Below are 18,385 nucleotides of genomic sequence, written 5' to 3'. Positions count from 1 at the left end.
ACGGTGAATCTCGAACTGGTCAAGTCCCAATAGAAACAGAAAACAACACGTCAGCTCTCAGCAGAACAGGTGAGAAGAGGCAGTTTCCACGAGAGGAGACGTAAGCAGAAACCGAGGCCAGGAAACGCCCTTCTCAGAAAACCGCATCCTCCCTTTTGGGGACGCTCTTTCTGAACGGGCCTCTGCTGACCAGACGTCCAGCCTCTTGCAGACCACTTTGGCCAATGGTTCTTCAAGTTGACCCTGAAGACACCATTTGGCCCTGGTGATTTGGTTCCATCTCATTGTTAGATATAATATTTCTAACCTCCCTCCCTAAAAGGAAACATCTAAAGGATAAATAGCCTTACTATCTTCCCCCGCAAAGACGGAAGTGGAGACTCTTGCTCCACCAGGCCACACAAGTCTGGAGGTGGGTGTGGGAGAAGGGTGGATGACAACTGTGACAAAGAAGACCCTACTCCTCCAAGCACACTGGCCTGGGAAGGGGTAGGGGAAGCTTGGGAGTAAATCAGTGCCTGTGGCATGGATGCACACAAATAGAGGCACTGGGACCCCAGGTATCCTTGCCTGGCCGGGTCTGAAGTGGCTCCTTTCTGTCCTTAGAAGCTTTATTCCTGCTGTGGTTCCTCTGGAGTGTTCTCCATCCCTTTGCTAGACCACACAGGTAGGAGCCCCTGATCTTACAGCTTCCCCTCTAAATGCTCAGGTGAGGAAATCCCCCTACTAACGTCCACAGCTCATTACTAGACTCCTGAAGGAGAGGTAAGCAGGTCGTGCGTCTCTAAGAACTTGGGACACATTCGCCCATGGCTGGACCAGAGGCCATTTGAGTGGCGTCATCCTGTGTGAGCCTCAAAAACGTCCCCACCCTCAGTCTACCATGTCACAAACCAACTTCCTCTGCCCCCATGTCTTCCCTGTCCACCAAGAGAAGCCCTCGCTCCCCAACCCGACCCCTGCCGTCTGGGCTGCCTTAGTCCAGGCAAGTAGGACTCCGAAAGGACATGCTCACTGGCAGCCTGGCCTTCCAAGGCCGCTGCTCATATCCCAGAGTTCCCAAGAGGGACGTGCAAGGAGAATTCTCACTTAAGACTCTCCCTCCAGAGCCATTTCATCTTTCACACATTCTTTTCATCCCAAGAGAACATTTTGCTTTTAGTGATCAAAGAGGTCCCCAAGAGGCTCTAGCTGGCTTCTCTCCATCACCCACCCCACCCCACCCCTGCTTTGATGTGGTCAAATAACCTCTGACTATTGACTGGGATCCAGACTCTTTGTAAAACCCTCTTCATGATCTGTAGGGGCCTCCCATTTTGTCCATTAGACGGTATATTAGTTTTGCAGGGCTGCCCTAACAGAGTACCACAAACTGGGTGACTTAAAACAACAGAGTTTATTCGCTCAAAATTCTGGAGGCTAGAAATCCAAAATGAAGGTGTCTGTCGGGCAATGCTTCCTCTCAAGCCTCTAGAGGAGCTTGCCTCTGCCAGCTTCTGGTAGCTCCAGGCACTCCTTGGCTTGTGGTAGCATCACCCCAGTGGCCATCTTCTTTCTGTGTGTCTTCACATCATCTTTCCTCTGTGCGTGTCTGTGTTCAAATGTTCCTCTTCTCCTAAGGACACCAGTCTTACTGTATTAGGTGCGTACCCCACTCCAGTATGGCCTAACGTGCTTTTAACATAACTAATTACATCTGCAATGATCCTATTTCCAAATAAGGTCACATTCTGAGGTCCTCGGGGTTAGGACTTCAACATATCTTTTTTAGGGAACACAATTCAACCCCAAACTGATGGTATTCACATTTGAGAAATGTGAAACTTTCCCTCGTGAAAGTCTCTTTCAGTTTGAGTTTTACCTTCATTTGATTTGAGATGTGTGATTTACCTCTATCCTGGGTTTTTAACCTATACAACAAAAAAAGTCACACGGCAAAATAAAAAGAAAACAGAATACATAAGAAAAGTTGCCTTAAATGTGACAGATATAGATTACAAATACAGTTTATGAAATCTGTCTGAATGGAGCACACAGACTCCAGTTTTGTCTCTTATCCTAGTAATTGTAGTGACTCTTTTACTATTCTTTCAATGGTTACCCTAGAGGTTGCAACACGAGTCTTTGATTTATCAAAGTCCAGTATAAACTGTTACTTTTACTTCTCCCCAGTCAATGCCTGGACCTTGGAACACAACTCCATTTACTTCCCTTCCCAATTTAAAAGCTTGGCTTTTGTGTATTTTGATTTGACTTACATCTTTTTAAACTCCATAAGACATTATTGCTATTATGTAGTTAATATTCTTTTAGATGCACCCATATGTTTACTGTTTTATTTGTTCTTGATTCTTCCCTCTGGCACCAAGCTTTCACCTGGAACAATTTTCCTTCTGCCGTACACTTTAGCATTTCCTTTTGTTTGGATCTGCTATTAACAATTTTTCTCAGTTGTGTATTTTGTTTTTGTTTTTTTACTGAAAATGCCTTTATTATCTCTTTGTGTACTAGAGTAGAGTCTTTTGGAGTCCCAAACCAAAGCTAGAGGGGCCCCCAACCAAACAGGGGGGCCCCCAACCAAACGGGGGGCCCCCCAGTTGGGTGGCGCCTAAACTTTTGTCTACTTATCTTTGTGAGGTTGGCAACTGTCTTGCTCAACCTCTCAGCTTCTCTGCCGCCTCTTCTGAAATTGGCAGATGACCCTGCAGAGAAAGTGGTCTCATGTGACGGGCTCACCTCTCTGGGTTCTGCTCCTAGATCTCGGCCCTATAAGTGTTGTTAGCGTTCCAGTGCCCTCAAGCAGATTATTTTACATTCTGTTCAGCTTTTCCAGTTTTTCTCAGCAGTAGGCTTGGCCTGTCTTACACAGTCTGATGGTACGAGAAGTACAAATATCCTTTACCCGTCTATTTGTCAGGAAGATTCCTGGAAGCTACCATATGACACTTTTGCTTACATCCCATTGGTCAAAGTTTAGTCATGTGACTGCAACTAGCTGGAAAATATAGTCTTTCTTCTGAAGGACCATAATCTTAGCTGAAAATTATGGGTTCTATGGATCCTTAGGAGAACAGGATCCTTGGGTCTACAGCATTGGTCTTTCAGTTATTGGCTATGTGATCTGAAGCAAGTTATTTAAACTCTCTGAGTTTCAAGTTACTCCCCTGTAAAATGGAGGTCATGATATCATGTATGGGTCTCAAATGAGATCCTCATAATCAACCCTTGTTGAGCTAAGACTTGTTATCTGCTGGGCACCGAGCTGAGTAGTTTATTTATACTAACCTCTTGGTCCTCCCATCAATCTTATGAGGCAAGTACTCATTTGTTCTCACTATGATGAGAAAATTGAGAGGTTATATAACTTGTACAAGATTACACAGATATTTAGCTGCAGAATGGCCATTTGAACCCATACCCTTCACCACTACACTGATCCTGCCTTGTAAATCACAAAGTCATGACTGTTGGAATTGCTGAGGGAAGGTGACAAGACCAGGGTAGGAACAATGCTGGGTGGCACGTGTTTAGCGAGAAAAATGGTCACCTAAGGGAAGGTCTGGGGACAGAATTGGCCTGGCTTGGGACCTACGGATTTTTTCGTGTGTGTGTAAGGAAGATCCGCCCTGAGTTAACATCCGATGCCAATCCTCCTCTTTTTTTTTACTGAGGAAGATTGGCCCTCGGCTAACATCTGTCCCCATCTTCCTCTACTTTATATGGAATGCTGCCACAGCATGGCTTGACAAGCGGTGCGTCAGTGCGTGCCCGGGATCCGAACCTGCAAACCCCAGGCTGCCAACGTGGAGCACATGCACTTAACCACTGTGTCACCGGGCCGGCCCCGGGACCTATGGATTTTTGAGTGATGTGGGCTACTGAGGGAGTTGGAGAAGGAGACCACAGAGATAGAAGCGACCCTACAGAGCATGTAGTCCCATGGCTTCAATTTAAAAATTTAATCTTTTTTGTGATAAATCTATAAATTTTGTTGGAAGTACATTATACATACAGAAAATTGCTCGAATTATTAAGTTCATTCTCCATGAATTTTCAAAGTGAATACACCCATGTAACTAGTCACGCAGGTCAAGAAACAGAACATTACTAGCTCCTGTAGCCTCCCTCTTGCCTCCCCCCACTGCCCCTGCCCCCTTCTAGTCACTATCTCTCCCATGGCTAATCATTATCCTGACTTCTAATATCACGGATTAATTTTGCCTGTTTTTGTACTTTATATGATTAGAATGATAGAGTATATCCTCTTTTGTCTGATTTTTTTCACTCAACATTATATTGAGATACATTCCTATTGCTGCTTGTAGTTGCAAATTGTTCATTCTCATTGCTGTATAATACTCCATTGTGTAATTATCAAAATTTATTTACTGATTCAACTGTTAATAGGCATTTGAATTATGTTACCATGAACTTTCTAGAACATGTATCTAGGTGCACAAATTTAGTCATTTTTGTTGAGTGTAACCTAGAATTGAAATTGTTGATCATAATGTATGTGTGATGTTCAGCTGTAGTAGATACTACTGCCTTGGCTTTGCTTTACTGATAATGGAAATAAAAGTACACAAGGGACAGAGATTTGTCAAAGGTCACCTAGCCAGGACTGAGCCAGAACTGGAACTGGGTAATTCACTCCGAGGTCTAGATTTCAGGGACAGACTGGCCTAGAGATTCAGCAGAGGTTCACAGCTACACACATTTAACTTATGAGCTGTCTTTATCATCTAACCCTTGGGTAGCATAACACCAACCACCAAGCATGAGAAGGCTGCTCATCAGTGGGGCCATAATTGTAAATACCAATTTAGATTGGAGGGAGCTGGTGCATCTTCTCTGCACCTTATCAAAGAACAGCATGTGTGTGTCACTGATTAAGCTAGATTTAGATTCAGTCTACTTCAGTGCCAGGCCCTGTGCAAGGTGCTTTCCTATATATTATCTCATTTACTCTTCTGAACAAACACCGGGTCAATTCACATCCATAACGACTATAAAAGCATAACATCAAAAGAGAGTATATAAACTCGTAAGCAAACCGGAGCAATTTAGAACAGTGCTTTTTAAGCAATCTATGGTGAACGACCAATCCATCATAGGTCAGTATTTTGTAAAATACAATAAAAAAAGAATTATTAGAAAAATAAAAAGACATTCAAAATATAAGCTTCCAATTTTTATTATCAAATTAAACAAATATAAAAAGTGCACTGTTAAATTGTTATAAAAGTTTCTAAACACTCTCAGTTTCTATATTTATGTCATTGAGGACCGATAACAGTTTGCAGATCAATACTGGTTTTCAGGCTACACTTTATAATTCACCATCCATCCCCCCTTGGCCTTTCAAGAGAGATTGATAATTATCTTAGAGGCAGAAAGGTTTGAATAACAAGACATCTGCGTAATATTGAGACCCTGGAAACCACTCACACCCATACAGGTTACTGTCTACATTAGGGGGACTTTATCATTCCCCTATCTTTATCAACATAACTTTATTCCAAAAAACTCTTGCACAGAAAGATTAAAGTTACAAATAACTTCTTTTTATTCAAAGACTTCCCCCAAAATCTCATTGAAATAAACATAAAACCCTTAAACTTTTCAATAGATAGCATTAAAAAGACGATTCACTCTTGTCTTGTCTTGTGTTCACCGATCCTATACTACTATATCACAAGCCTTAGCCAAAATAAATCAAGCATCACCCCATTGAAAGACCTGCTTTAAACTAGATTCCAAAACCTTATAAATATCCCCACTTTGCCCTCCCCCAGTCCAAAATGCTATTAAGACTGCCAACGCAGGGCTTTTCTTACCCTGGTATACAATAAACTCAGTTTTACCTTCTCTACAGCTTGTTTTGCTGGTATTTTCTGGGAGCCAGCATTCAACAATCTAGACTTTCCTTTGTTTGTTCCTCCTGTTAGTCTTGCTCAGTTGCTTTCCAACTTTAGCATGCATAAAAATTACCAAAGAGGGTTGTATATATAAAGCGTGCACGAGCAATTTAAGAGATCTCTATGTGTAATTTTGACCATGCCATATTTAGGACCTACACCCTGCATACAGATATCAGCAATTGGTGACGAATAGAGAATCATAGACTGTTGGAGCTGAAAGTGGCTCTAGGTGCCCAAACACCAGTGCGTGGATCAGCTACCTTGAAATCCTATACCTGATGTAGCTCCTGTTAAAAAATACCCATCCTTTGGGGCTGGCCCGGTGGCACAAGCGGTTAAGTGCACGGACTCTGCTGCAGCGGCCCAGGGTTCCCCAGTTAGGATCCCAGGTGCGCACCGACGCACAGCTTGTCAAGCCATGCTGAGGTGACGTCCCATATAAAGTGGAGGAAGATGGACACGGATGTTAGCCCAGGGCCTGTCTTCCTCAGCCAAAAAAAAAAAAAAAAAAAGAGGAGGATTGGCAGATGTTAGCTCAGGGCTGATCTTCCTCACACACACACAAAAAAATACCCACCCCCTTGGTTTCACCTCGGAGGTACCGAATCAGTGTTTCTAGAGGTGGGGCCTGTGAATGTTTGTAACAAACTCCCTAGGGGATTGTGACGAATAATCAGGTTTGAGAACCACCATTCTGCTCCACCACTTCATTTTGTAGATGAAGAAATGGAGATTCAGAAAAGGGAGTAAACTCGCCCAAGATCACATGGCTACTGAGCTGTGCGGCTCATGAGTCCCTGGCAAGAGTTCCCAGGGCTAAAGATCACATTTTGGAGATGTCCTTATGTACCCAATATCTGAACAAGAATGATTAATGAGGTCATCAACCCACAATTCTATTTTGGCTTCTCACCATCTCTTTAAGATTTATCAAGGTAGTAGTTGGGGATGGGGGTGGGGGTCACGTGTCATAATCTTCCCCTGCTCCTGGGTGAAAATTCTAGCCGTCATCATGACTTCTCTGCTTTCTATTAGGTCAGAGGCATCAGCTAAAGTATAATTTTCAAAAGAGGTAAAATTATGACTCTTAAGCAAGGATAAAATGAACACGTACTGAGACTCTATTGTCCCTCTCGTTTGTTAAATTTTTGTTGTGCTCAGGAATTGTTGCTTGTCATTTTGCTGCTTAGCTCAAGTAAAGGAGGATGGGTTGTTAAAAGGCTTTAGGAACACGTCCTAGGAAGGCCGCGCCGCCCCCCCCCCCCCCCCCCCCCCCGCACTATAAGTGAGCACCTGGAAGGAGTCAAGGCCCAGGCAGCTACTCCCCATGGTTGTTCATTACTCAGACCACACTCTTTGCTCCATTCTTTTGTTTCTCTACTCATCAGCATGCATGTGGCTAGACATTGACACCCCAGTCTTCAGTCTGCATGATCATCACTAAGTGCTCAACTTTGGACAACAGTGTCTGGAGCTTAGTCCAGATTCTTGATGGACACTATCTGATGGGCAGCTCTCCAGTCAAGGATCAGCATCCTTTGGGTCGGGTGATCACTCAGGGTCAATCAGCTGTACCCACTTGGAGGAAACACAGTTGCTAAGGGGCTGTGTGAGTGTGTGTGTGAAAGAGAGACGGCCAGGAGATCCCAAGTGAGAACTTCAAGAGGGCAAGAACAATAAAATGTGTCTTTTAATCAATTCCAGCAAGAGTGCTTGACACATTGCGGTTTGTGCCTCTCCCTATTACTCCAAATGAGTCTGGTTGTCACTCTGTTGCTTTTATTTAGGCGGGATAAATTTGGGATGGGGGTGTCTCACAGGAGCCCACGGCGTATCTTCCAAATCATGTTTCCACCAATATTTGGGATCCTCCTTTGTACAAGCCATTGAGTTGCTAGACACAGGGGTGTTTTGTAAGAAGCCTCGGCCCTGCGCTCACGGACTTCAAACTTCTCAGTCTTGGATGGGGGTGAAGAGGAGGTTGACAGCGAGGACAAGTGCAGAAACAGTTGGATGTGCCCAGTTGGCAGGACCTGAACAAATTTGGGTCACTCTATTTCTTCCTAGAGCTGGCTCACTCTCCTTTGTGGGCACAAGACATGGGCCTAATAGATGTCCAGGTAGAAATAAACGCAAGGGAAGCGCGAGCTCCTCACCAAGCAGGCGGGGCGAAGGCTCTGGGAGACAGAGGAGCAGGTGGGTTCGGTTCAGCAATCACTGAACCCCCATTTGTGCCTGGATCTGTGCTGGGTGCAGAGCCGGGGGAAAGGAGGCTCCCGGGCTGGAGGGGCACACAGACTGATCATGCCGCACGTCCTGCAAGGGGCAGATTTGGGGCACCCTCCCTGCTGCGGGCAGCCAAGGGGCGCGGGGCGCAGGACCGGCCGGGGCGAGGGCCCGGAGCGCGCAGCTCCTTCCAGGGCGGAGGGCGGCGCGAGGGAGGGAGAGAGGGAAGGGAAAGGCGAGCGTGAGCTGCCTCAAATGCTTGGAATAATTCCGCTTCCGTTTGGAAAGCCGCAGCCTCAGTCCCGCCGCGCCCGCCGCGTCCGCCCAGCGCCAGCTCCGCGTCCCGACCGGCCCGCGGCTGCCCGCTCCCCCGCCATGGCCACCTCCCCGCAGAAGTCGCCCTCTGTCCCCAAGTCCCCCACTCCCAAGTCGCCCCCATCCCGGAAGAAAGATGACTCCTTCTTGGGGAAACTCGGAGGGACTCTGGCCCGGAGAAAGAAAGCCAAGGAGGGTGAGTGCGGCCCGGCCTGACGAGCCGCAGGGGCCGGGGCAGGGGGCCTGGGCTCGCAGGGCCGCGCGGGCGCGCGCCGCGGGTGCCCGGGGCGGTGGGAGGGGGGCGCGGCGGCGCGGGCGCGCGCTTCCCGGGAACCTGGTGCCGGTCTGTGCGCGCCCCGCGGGCCCCGCCGCCGCCCTGCCCGTGGTGGCCCGGCGCTGCGCTGCAGGGCCCGGGCGCTCGGGTGGGACAGCCCGGCAGTGGGACCAGGCGACGTCCGCGCAGGGCCTGGCGGCTCCGCGTGGTCCGAGGGCCGAGGAGCCCGAGGCGGCGTCCTCCCGTAGGCCCCAAGTCCCCGCCCTCTCCGCCCCGAAGGCTGGCATTTCCCAAGTTTCTGCAGAAACTTTTCTGGGCGCCGTCACTCTGACTCTTCTCTTTCATTGGTCTTTGCCATCAGGTCGTTTCCTAGACCTGCTTAGGTCCAGATGCAGCGTTGGCCTCTTTGGATCTTTTGTCCATTCCCAGGGCCCAGCAGGGCTCTATTAATGAGTAGATCAACATCAAATGTTTGTTGAATGAATGAGGGAAAATGTAATAAATGATCCGGCCATGTAATAAATGATCAAGTCGCACCCGAGGAGAAAACCCGGATTAGACACACACACTTAGCATCCTGCTCTGCGACCCTTCTGTGAACTCAGGAGTTGACGGCTCCTGCAAAAACCATTTCCTTTTTCCCACGAGGGTGAATTGAGGCGATCTTATTTTTTTCCAGGACAGTTTGCATGTAAAGTATTTTGTTTCATGGGCAGATTTCACATCCTGGTTTTTGGTTTGTAAAATGAGGTCACAGTTCTGAAGAAGCACTAGTGATGGATGTGTAGGTAGAAGTTGTTTGGTTAAAGTTTTTTCATAGATTGCTCAGTGGTTTGGGAATAACTCTTCTGAAGGCGAAGATGCTGAGAAGGAAAATAAGTTTTATGTTCTGAGTTATCCTAAAGCATAAAAAAGAACTTCAGTGTTGAGAATTATCGAACGTGACATAAAGAACCAGACTTCTGTTGTCTATATTGATGTGAAAAGCAGCAAAACAGATCCCCAAAAATGTTTCCCCCCAGTGTGGTTATTTTGGTAAACCATTGTCTGAGTAGTGTACAGTTGGTAGCAAATCATGAAACCCTGGCTTGGAAAGTCCTTTTCTAGACTACCCTTCTAACTTTTTCCTACAGTATTCCTGATATGGGCTCTCTAGCTTCAGACTGGGCAACTCAGAATTTCTGAAGCTCATGACCTCCCAGGAGAGCTCACCCCACCTTTGCAACTCTTTAGAAAAGTTTGCTTTATTGTAAAAGTAAAAAGTTGATCTCTCTGTATCTACTGTTATTCTATTCATGGAGCTGGGAGAATGAGTCTGAGGGTGGCCTTCACTTTTTTCCAGTGGATAGCCTGTTTCCTAGTCTTCCCTTCACCAGTCCAAACATCCTCTGTTCCTATAGCTGGTCCTCATAGACATGATTTTATGGCCTGCTGGCCTCCTAACTCTTCAGTTTTGGTCAGGACCCCTGCAGGAAACAGAAGGTCAACTTAGTTGGGATTTTGAAAATAGTGTAGTGAAGGGACTATGTAGAGAGGTGTGGGCAGGGTTAAGGGAACCCAGAGGGGTGATGAGGAACCTAGGGGCCAGCAGCAGACAGTGGGAAGCTCTTACCACCCCTAGGCCTGAGGGGACAAGGGGAGCAAACCAGAACCCATTGAGAGCTGGAGCTGTGGAGGGTGGGCTGCCTGGCAGGAACTGTAGCTGCAGAGGGACACAGCCACTGTGGGAGATGTGGAGGTGGAGCAGGGAGACAGGGCACAAGAGATACTCTGCGTGTTCTCTCTCTTCTTGCCCTGGAATCTCTTGTTGGTGTTTCCCATTGGCTGGACCCAGCGGGAGGTCACAAGGACTAGGGAATATGGGTGATGCAATATGTGGGGGTCAGCTCGCTTAGGGCACAGAGCAGTGCAGAGACTAGATCATAGTGGGGGAGGGGGACTGGAGAATAACTAGCAGACCCTCTCAAAGTGAGCTGCCCAGAGGTCAACATAATGCTTACTAGTCCAGTCCAGCCAGCCCAGGTGAGAACAGGGCTGTCACCTCCTTTGCTCTAGCACAGACACCATGTTCTCTTCATGCAGCTAAGCCTGCTTTTCTTCATTCTTCTGCCAGCTACTTCACGCTGTTATCTCTCATTGCACTTGCTATCTGTTTACTCAAAGACATTTTTATGTTTGTTGTTCCTAAGCCATTTCCTTCCCTATCTGAGGTTTACTCAATTGGGTTTTTGAAACCAAGTACAAGATCTTATTATCATCTGTATTATACTTAACTGTTAAGTCCTGATTCTGTCATTCAGTCTATTAGCTAATCCAGGGGATGTAAATGGGGCCCACCGTCAGCCAGCTCCAGCTGCTCGCTGCTGCACGTGGTGGTTCTGCAAGCCCAGTCAAAGAAGGCCTTGGGGTTGGTCTGAGATAACCCGCCATTGGTGCACGTGTGCTGGGTCTCAGGGTTCAGTGCTTTACCTGTCAAGGGCTCACTAACCATCACATCAGTTAACAATAAGGCTAGATTTTTCTCTGGATCCTGCTGAACTCACAGCTCTGTGCTTTGCAGAAACTGCCTTCTTCCACTTAACCCGCTAGTGTTCTAGTACCTCCCGTTCTTCATGATTCCTCAAGATCACTGACATTGGTCTATCCGCAAATTATCTCAGTGCTTTGGCATAGAATTCTCCTGGGCCCAAGGACTACCATTCATTCATCTGAGACCTGCTGTGTCGCACCGTAGGACACAAAGATTGGGAAGACAGTAATACATGTTAGTCAGAATATTTAGGTCAATAATTTCACATAAAAATGTCTTCTGAAGAATTCCTACTATACACATCAGAGAATAACTATAAGTCTCATAAAAATACATTAAAATTAGTCATCACTCCTGTGCTTTCATAAGAAAAATAACATTAGATAAGAGAGACTAGAGGTTAAAGGCATCGTCCTTGGGACCAGACACATTTGGGTTTGATTTCTGGTCTGGCCCCTTATTTATTGCTATGACTTAGGACAAGTTCTTTGTTCCTTTGAAGCCTCTGTTTTTTCATCTATAAAATGGGAATAAAAATCTCTTCCTTACATTGGAGGTTGTGAGGCTTAAATGAGATAAAGTATGTAATACGCATAGCATGGCATGAATAATGGTAGCTATTAAGAATGACAGCTCAGTTTTAAATAGTCTTTCAATTTTGAAATAGTCTTTTCATTGTGGGCTGCAGAAGATTCCACAGGTTCTGCAAATAGCCTGTGGCCCATGACTGTATGAAGCCCTTGTAGCAGTATTTTGGTCCCTTTAGAAATTAGGGATCTTTCTTTGCAAGTCAGATCCTCTTGTTTCCTAAGATGTCACATTTCAGCATTTTGAAATATCTGGGCCCATTCTCATGAGCTGTAGCTAAGTGGCTTTTGTTTTTCTCTGTGGATCTTCTCTGTTGGGTTTCTAGTCCCAATTTACATTGTACATGGCCCTCCTGTGTAGGTTCTTAGACTAGCGTTTCAGGGTCTCCTTGCCAAAAGGTCACTTTTCATCTTTCTTCCTCATGACCTGCTCTTTCCAGGAACCCCATCTTGAATTGTGTCTGCCAGCCAAAGACACCCCAAATTAGGTCAGCAGCAATGGTCATTCCTATCATTGACCCATTTATTTAAGTTATTCTGTCTCTGAGTTTTACATTTTGTCCGTGCCTGAAGTGTGCAATGAGGGCTTTAACTTAATAATTCTTATAATGGTACTAGGACTTACCACTTTGGTTCTCATTGGCTGTCCAGTGTTGTTGGGGAAAATCCCCAAACTCTGCAACACACTTAAGGTTTCTAGAGTGAACAGAGCCCTCAGCACTGCTGAGCTGTCCTCTTCTCTCCTGATCAGCTTGCATTCTCATTTCCAAAGTGCCTCATTCAAACCCTTACCACTCAAGCTTTTCCCCAGACCTTGAGATAGAAAATTGAGTGCCAAGGATGCGCTTATTCAAATTCCCTTCACTGTCCCCCCAGTCTCCCCCCATAGCTCCCTTCCTGCCCTAGTTCCTTCCAAGGAGATCCCTGCTCCCCTTGCTTGTGAGGCCATCATTTCTGCTTCCTCTCAGACCTGGCATAGCCAGATAGCCTCTTTCTCAGACCTCCAGTCTTTTTCAGGCTGCTCAGTCCTCCTAACATTCTGCAAATATGCTCAATCTTTCCCATTTGTAGAAAATCTCCTGATGCTGGTTTCCTCTTAAGCTACTCACCAGACGTCTTGAAAGAGTTGTGTGTACTGGCTTCCCTTTTCCTATCTCCTAGTCACTTCCTGATCCACTATTACCATCCTTCCACCAATTATTTGTTGAGTGCCTACTGTGTGCAGGCACCGTGCTTGGTGCTGGGACATGGCAGGGAAAAACCAGACAGAAACCCCTGCCCTCATGGAGCCTACATTCTAATAGGGAAGATAGAGAATAGACAAGATAAATTGGTAAAATATGTGTATTTTGTTAGAGTGGTAAGTGCTAGAGAATGAAATAAAGCAGGAAAGGGGGAAACGGAGTGTTATGGGATGAGGGATGGTTGGCAGTTTTAAGTGGGATGGCCAGAGAAGACCTCACTGAGAATGGTATTTGAGTAAAGACCTGAAGGAAGTGAGAGAGAACCAGATGTGTATCTTGGAGAGGTATGTGGCAAGCAGAGGGAATGGCAAATTCAACGGCCCTGAGGCAGGAGTGGACCTGGCATGTTGAGGATCAGCAAGGAGGTCACTGTGACTGGGGAAGCGAGTGAGCACAATTGTGGAAGGTGGTGAGGTCTCAGGGGTAATTAGAGTGAGGGTGGGGGCAGGTTGTAGAGGGCCCCGGAGGCCATTATAAGACTTGAGTCTTTACTCAGAGTGAGATGGGTAGGTTTTGGAGGTTTTTGTGCAGAGGAATGACGTGCTCTCACTTCTGTTTTAACAGGATGGGTCTGATGTTAAGTGACGGAGGCGGGGAGGGGTGGAAGCAGGGAGATGAGTTAGGGGGCTGCTGTGATAATCCAGGTGAGACATGGTGGTAGTCTGGAGCTGAGTGGTAGCAGTGGAGTGGGGTGAGCATTGAGTTCTCAATAGTTTGGATTAGTTTGGATATAGTTTGAAGGTAGAGCGGATGGGATTTACTGAAAGATTGGATAGAAGATGAGAGAGTCAAGTCAAGTTGTCCTTCAGAGTTTTTGGCTTGAATGACTGGAAAGATGGAACTAGTTTCAACTGAGATGGACAGTTCTGCAGGAGGGGCTGGTTTGGGGAGGAAGAGCAGGAGCTCAGTTTTGGACCCGTTTAGTTAGAGGTGCCTGCTGGACTTCCCAGTGGCCATGTTGAGTTGGCATTTGGTTCTAGGAGTCTAGTTCAGGGCAGGGGTCTGGACTGGAGACACATCCGTGTGTAGGTGTATTTAAAGCCATGAGATTTAATGGGATCATTAGGGAAGGGAGCATGGATAGGAAGTAGAGGAGGTTCAGGGACAGCTCCCCAACATTTAGAAGTTAGGAGATGAGGAGGAACCAGCGAGAGAGGCTGAAAAGGGTTGGCCATTGTGATAGGAGGAAAACAGGAGAGTGTGGAATCCTGGAAGCCGACAGAGAATCCATTCTGTTCCCGCTGTTTGTGCTTCACTGGCTGAGGTCTCCAAATCCGCTGTCTCCTTTTCAATCCTGATTCCGCTTGGGCTCGTGGCAGCATTTGGATTATTCACCTTTTTCTTTTCCTTAAAATTATCTTCTCCCTTGACCTTATCCACACGGAATTGTTCCCTGTGTCTCTGACTACTCTTTTTCAGACTCCTCCTCAGGCTTTTTCTTATCTGTTTACCCCCTCAGTAGCATTTCTGGGGTTCTGACTTCACCGGCTTTGTCCTCTGTTTTTGTTTTACCCGTGGATTATCTCACCTCTTCCCATGGCTTCAAGGACCGTCCACCCATTGATGATTCCCAAATCCAGATCTCAGATCGTGATCTTTCACCTGTATCCAGATACATCTTTCCACCATCTGCGGGATATGTCACAGGATCCTCACACTCAACGTGCCCTCAATGGAATCATTATTCATCCCACTTGCCCAAATCTGCTCCTGTTCTTCCACCATCCCGCCAGCTGCCTGAGGGTGAAATGCGCAGTCACCCTCTATTTCAGAGGTTGGCAACTTTTTCTTAAAGGGCCAGATAGTACATATTTTAGACTTTTCTGGCCCTATGGCCTCTACTCAGCTCTGGCCTTGTTGCCATGGATGATAGGTAAATGCATGAACATGGCTGTGTTCCAATAAAGCTTTAGTTATGGACACTGAAATTTAGATTTCACATAATTTTCACATGCCACACAATATTCTTTTGTTCTTTTTCAGCCATTTAAGAATGTGGAAACCACTCTTAGAGCTTGGGCTGAACAGAAATAGATGGCAGGCTGAATACGGCCTGTGGGCAGTAGCTTGCCCGCCCCTGCTCCATTTTATCGCCCACGTTAAATCATCTCTCACGAAGTCCTGCTGATTCTACCTTTTAAATATCACTGCCTGAACTCAGGCCTCATAAGTACTACTTGTCTTCTTTGAGATTATTTTTTAAAATTTTATCGTCTTAGTTTCCCCCTGAAGTATTGCGGTATCCACCCTGCTGGTCTCCGTATCTCTAGTCCTGTTTTGTTCAGTCCACCCCTCATCCTTTGCCAATATGTCATTTTTTTAAACACAAAGATAACATCTCCCCAGGACAAACTTCTTAGCATGGCATTTAAGACCTTCACAATTGCTTCTTAGTCTACCCTTTTGGTCTAGTCTCCTCTATTTCCCTTTCGAGAAGCCTCCATTTTAACCACCCAAACTGCTCTTCATTCCCCAAACACATCATGTTCTTTCACATATTTTAACCTTTACACATGCTGTTCCCTATTTCTTGAATGACCTTCTTCCCTTCTCTGTACAGCAAACTCCTATTCAGTCAGTAAGACCAGACCCAACTCCGATATTCCCTTCTGTAGCTCCCCCAGGAAGAGTGAGATGCTTCCTTGTCTGTGGTCCCACACCACCTTGTCCATGCCTCTGTTGTAGCACTGGCCACATGGCATTGAAGCCATTTGTGGGTGGGTAAGTCATACACTGTGGTGAAAGCACTCCTCCTGTAGCCCTCCCGCCAAGCGTGGTATTTAACACATAATGATATTGGAATTGCTATGAATGAATTTCCCCATATATACCTTGGTACAAATAGCCCACCACTAACTGGTTGTGTAATCTGAGACAAGTCTCTTCTGCTTTGCCCGTTTCTAGCATCCAGGGATTAGGCTAAATAACCTCTTAGGCCCTTGCAGCTCTGGTATTCTGTGATTTCTGAGCTCTCATTTCACCAGGCTTCTCTCAAATTCAGTTTTATTGTCTGTGTAGGGTGGTCTGGAATGACATCATCACAAAGACCTCTTTCTTTCCTCCGCTAATGAAGGCACCTCTGTGTCGGGAGGAGGAGATGGAAACCGGGATAAGCGGGCCCCAGCCCAAGGACACCTCCATATTAGGAATCAGTCTCCTTGTCTCGTGGAATATCTCTATTTGGTTAACAAGCGCAGCTCGTAATTATGTTTTAGCCATTAGTACAGGAGAAGAGATGAAATCCTTGTGTAAACATTTGTAAGCATCTAAAATCTCCACTCACTGTCATGGAAAAAGGAACACATTTGTGGAAAGCTCTGTAACAATTTCAGTAATAAAAGACTTTAAGACACTTTAAAAAAGAAAATAAAATACTTTTAAAAAAGATGTAAACATTCTGTTCAGTTTTCAATCTGTTCTGCAGCGCACAGTCGGTAGGAAATCCACATGAGGCTGGCCGGAGGACCCGAGCCCCAGGCCGAGGCGGCCTCAGCCCTTGCCTTTGGTTTCCCTGTGGACTCCAGGAGGACAGGAGTTTGCTTGTTCTGCGAACACTTGTATCTCGGGTGCCTAGACAGCACCAGGTACTTAACAGGTGCTCTGCAAAATGGTTAATGAACTGCCTGCATCATCAATTGGCATCTTATTCCCACTGAGGGTGCCCCAGCGTACTGCAAACTCTGCTCTAACCTTGGATAACTTTTCTGGTCCCCTGATTCCATCCAGGCCTCAACTTCTGGCCCCGTGTGTGTGCCTCCTCCTACCCCCAGGAATCTCTCTACGCTTTGTGAGAAGACATTACCACTTAGCCCTGTTATTTGACAAACACAGAAAGGGCCCTGAGACCAGAGGCTCGGGTCCTGGGATCTGTGGGCACTGATCATGCAGGGCGGCCCTGAGCCTGCAAGGGGGCGTGCTGATCAAGGATGGGGACAAGGCCCGCGTTCTTTATTTTCATCCAGAAAAGCTTGTTTTGTGGCAACGGCATTGCATGTATTCATGTTTGAGTGCTTACATGAAGAAGGAACTGAGGAGAAGTTACCTGTTTGCAAGGTTTGAGTGAGGCAAGAGACATGTGCAGACTGAAACTCTACAAGAGAGATTCAGAATGCGTTTAATTCCCCCAAATCGGCCCCATTCCCCCTCCCGCACCTGCCTTCTTGCCCATCTCAGCTTCATTTACTAAGTACAAAGCCAAGGAAATCTGAACATCAGCCAGAGCAGGGCCACTGTCGTCAGTCCTCACCAAGAGAGCTCCATCATGACACTCTCCCCACTTGAACCCACCAAGAAGAACCTACCAAAGGGAGAGAGTGGCCCAGTGCCACACCTGTGCTGAGCTTTGCCTCTGTCTGTTCATTGTGGCTGCTTCACTTTTTCTTTTTCTTTTTCTTTTTCTTTTTGTGAAGAAGATCAGCCCTGAGCTAACATCTGTGCTAATCCTCCTCTTTTTGCTGAGGAAGACCGGCTCTGAGCTAACATCTATTGCCAATCCTCCTCCTTTTTTTGCCCCAAAGCCCCAGTAGATAGTTATATGTCATAGTTGCACATCCTTCTAGTTGCTGTATGTGGGATGCGGCCTCAGCATGGCCGGAGAAGCGGTGCGTCGGTGCGTGCCCAGGATCCGAACCTGGGCCACCAGCAGTGGAGCACGCGCACTTAACCGCTAAGCCACGGGCCGGCCCCTGCTTCAGTTTTGTTCAGGCCTGGAAGAAATGTGTGCCTGGTGTATGGATCACTACGGGACTTACCTAAACTCTGGTTCGACAAGCTTTTAGTAAGTGGTAGTTCTCTTTGCTTTGAAGATACCAACCTGCCACAGCCTTCGAAAAATCAATTTTGTGACTAGTGTCATTGTCTTCCCTTCAACCCAGCCTTAGGGAAATGTTAGGCCGTGTATAGAAGAAGCAGTGAACTTAATCAGCTTCAACAGAAATATTCTTAACTACTGCACACTCTCTTGGAGGAATGAAGAATGAACCAAATCACTTAGCATCTGATTTTTTAATAAAAGCTTTTTTCCTTCCCCATTATAAAACTACCCCACGTGTGTGGGATTTATGGGAAAATAGAAAGAGAAAAGAATCATGCAGAGTTCCAACTTCCAAAGGCCATCACTGTTAGAATTTTGGTTTATTTCTTTCTATTCTTTTCCTTCATTATAACTTTTTTCTTTTTTATAATTGTGAGTATACCATGTATATTATATAGATAAAAATTCTGTATCTTTATTTTTCCTTTATTATTATAGTGTAAATATTTTTCATATTAATGCAAATCTTATT

The 18,385-nt window shown here is 46.1% G+C and overlaps 1 protein-coding gene across 2 annotated transcripts in view; it reads left to right on the top strand.

Moving 5' to 3' along the window:
* Nucleotides 1-8,385: 8,385 nt before the first annotated feature.
* PARVA (parvin alpha) overlaps nt 8,386-18,385 on the top strand; it is a 149,313-nt gene continuing 139,313 nt past the window's right edge. For both annotated transcript variants that reach the window (XM_087433196.1, XM_004418444.3), the window contains exon 1: nt 8,386-8,661. In XM_087433196.1, coding sequence (XP_087289322.1) covers nt 8,406-8,661 — 256 coding nt within the window. In that variant the 5' untranslated portion in view covers nt 8,386-8,405. The remainder of the gene's footprint in view (nt 8,662-18,385) is intronic.

Source organism: Ceratotherium simum, chromosome 7 (assembly GCF_057802395.1).
Source record: "Ceratotherium simum simum isolate JZ-2026a chromosome 7, ASM5780239v1, whole genome shotgun sequence".
Taxonomy (NCBI): Eukaryota; Metazoa; Chordata; class Mammalia; order Perissodactyla; family Rhinocerotidae; genus Ceratotherium; species Ceratotherium simum.
This window is presented reverse-complemented; position numbering and strand designations above follow the sequence as displayed.